We start from the raw sequence: 1,876 nt of genomic DNA on the forward strand, positions 1-1,876 counted from the left end.
GACCACCTCGGCGCAGCCCACCGAGGCGGCCAGGTGCACCGGACGCGCGGAGCCGTCGTCGGAGTACTGGAACTTGCTCTCGTCGGTGTTGGGCGGCCGCTTGCCGTTGAGCAGGTCGAGCGTCATGTGGGCCGCCTCCTTCGTGAGCAGCTCGCGCAGCACGCGGTCGTGACCGCACGCAGCACACCACCTGTTCAGAACACGACACACAACGCCGATTGGTTGTGGGTTGTGGAGGCGGAGAATGGGCCGCACGCACCTGAGGGTATCCCGCAGCCGGTCTTCGCCCTTGAGGGCCTGCAGGCGACGAAGCGAGATGGCCGCCTTCACGCATCGCTCCCGCCACTTCTCTGTGGTCCACCCGTGAACAGGAAGAGAATAATAAAACAATTTGTTTAGCATTGTTGCTTTTATTTTATTTTACTTTTTTTAATTTTGTTCTGTTTGGGTTTTCTTGTTTTCAATTCAGTGAAAAGGGCGACGGAGGCGAGGTGGTGGGTGGGGTACCTTTGGCAGTGGTGGAGGGGCGGGAGCTGAAGTGGCGCCGGAAGACGGCTTCCCACACGAAGGGCGACTCGCACGCGGAGCGCCACGCGCGGCACACGCCCTCGGCTCTTGCCACGCTGGCCGGGTCGGCCATGCCCATGATGTGCTGCATGACCTCCAGCGGAAGCACCTCGTGCAGGGCTAGCAACTCTTCCCCCTCCTCCTCTCCCCGTCCATCCTCTTCGGCCACGTCTTGCTTCTTCTCCATCACAACAAAGAAAACAAAAATGAAAATAAAAATAAAATAAATAATTTTATCACGAGTTTTAAGTTAAAAGAGAAAAGAAAAATAAATTAACAGTAGGAAGTGGTGGGTGGTGGCTTGGCGGGGGAGGAGGAGTGATCAGCGGCCGTTCGTTGGTGGTGTCGCTCGATCGCCGTCAGTGACCAGTAGTGCTGCTGTTCCGTGATGCGCCTAGGCGGTGATCGAGAAAGAAAACGTTTAGCCGACGACATCGACACAGGCGGAAGGCGGGAGTTGTACCTCTTCTCCACGCGGCTGATGAAGAAGCCCTGCAGAATGACGGTCTCACTGTTGGCCGCGCTCCGCGCCTTGAACTGACACAGCACCGTCTTCTCGTCCACCAGCACACACTCAATATAAAACCTACACATTTACAACAATTAGTAAATAAAGCAATAACATTATCATTATTATATAGATTATAAAAGTATATTAGGGTACGTACGCGATGCCTGGGTAGGTCTTGTGGATGAGGGAGACGAGGTCCTGGACGCCCTCGTGCCCGGCGCCGCGCTGGAAGCTGCCCTTGCCTCCGCCACCGCCCGCACCGCCCGACAGCACACAATCCGGGCTGAACAGTGCCTTGATGCCTACGCTCCAATCGGTCAGCCGCGTGCGTGTGCGGTGGTGCGTGTGCGTGTGCGGTGGTGTGTACGTGTGCGGTCATGCGTTAATGTGTGCGTCGTGTGCCTACGTACGAGAGTAGTCGGCTTTGTTGAGGATCTCGTCGATGAACTGCGCCACGACTTTGATCTTCTTCTGGTTCTTCTTGGAGTCGAGATAGGTGTAGATGTCCCATATCTTTTTGTTCTTCTTCGTCGGCGCTGGCGCGCCCGCGCCCGGGGCGACGATGACGGGCTGCGGAGCCGGCGGCGCGACCAGGTCGACGTCGAGCTTGCGCCCGGGGTACGGAATGAAGCATTCCATTCGTGCCGGGTAGACCAGCTTCTTCTTGATGCCCTTCTCGATGGCCGCGGAGATGACCTGCTGGAAGTGGGGCAGCCAGTCGAGGCGCAGCGCGCGCCCGATGTGGACCTGCACGTCCAGGCGGATCGTCGGGCGCGACTTGAAGCACACAAAGATCGG

General features: G+C 57.6%; 2 protein-coding genes across 2 annotated transcripts in view; both read right to left on the reverse strand.

Annotated features, from left to right (window-relative positions):
- The window catches only part of ACA1_224950 (Fbox domain containing protein), a gene marked incomplete at both ends in the record, with an annotated part of 3,192 nt that extends 2,438 nt beyond the window's left edge, over positions 1–754 (reverse strand). The window contains 3 exons of the mRNA XM_004338059.1: positions 7–190; positions 260–350; positions 508–754. Of these exons, the coding sequence (XP_004338107.1) occupies positions 7–190; positions 260–350; positions 508–754 (522 nt within the window). The remainder of the gene's footprint in view (positions 1–6; positions 191–259; positions 351–507) is intronic.
- Positions 755–840: 86 nt separating this feature from the next.
- The window catches only part of ACA1_225060 (PH domain containing protein), a gene marked incomplete at both ends in the record, with an annotated part of 4,287 nt that continues 3,251 nt past the window's right edge, over positions 841–1,876 (reverse strand). The window contains 4 exons of the mRNA XM_004338060.1: positions 841–961; positions 1,031–1,153; positions 1,236–1,380; positions 1,489–1,855. Coding sequence (XP_004338108.1) covers positions 841–961; positions 1,031–1,153; positions 1,236–1,380; positions 1,489–1,855 — 756 coding nt within the window. The remainder of the gene's footprint in view (positions 962–1,030; positions 1,154–1,235; positions 1,381–1,488; positions 1,856–1,876) is intronic.

Source organism: Acanthamoeba castellanii (genome assembly GCF_000313135.1).
Source record: "Acanthamoeba castellanii str. Neff unplaced genomic scaffold scf7180000084760, whole genome shotgun sequence".
Classification (NCBI taxonomy): domain Eukaryota; phylum Discosea; order Longamoebia; family Acanthamoebidae; genus Acanthamoeba; species Acanthamoeba castellanii.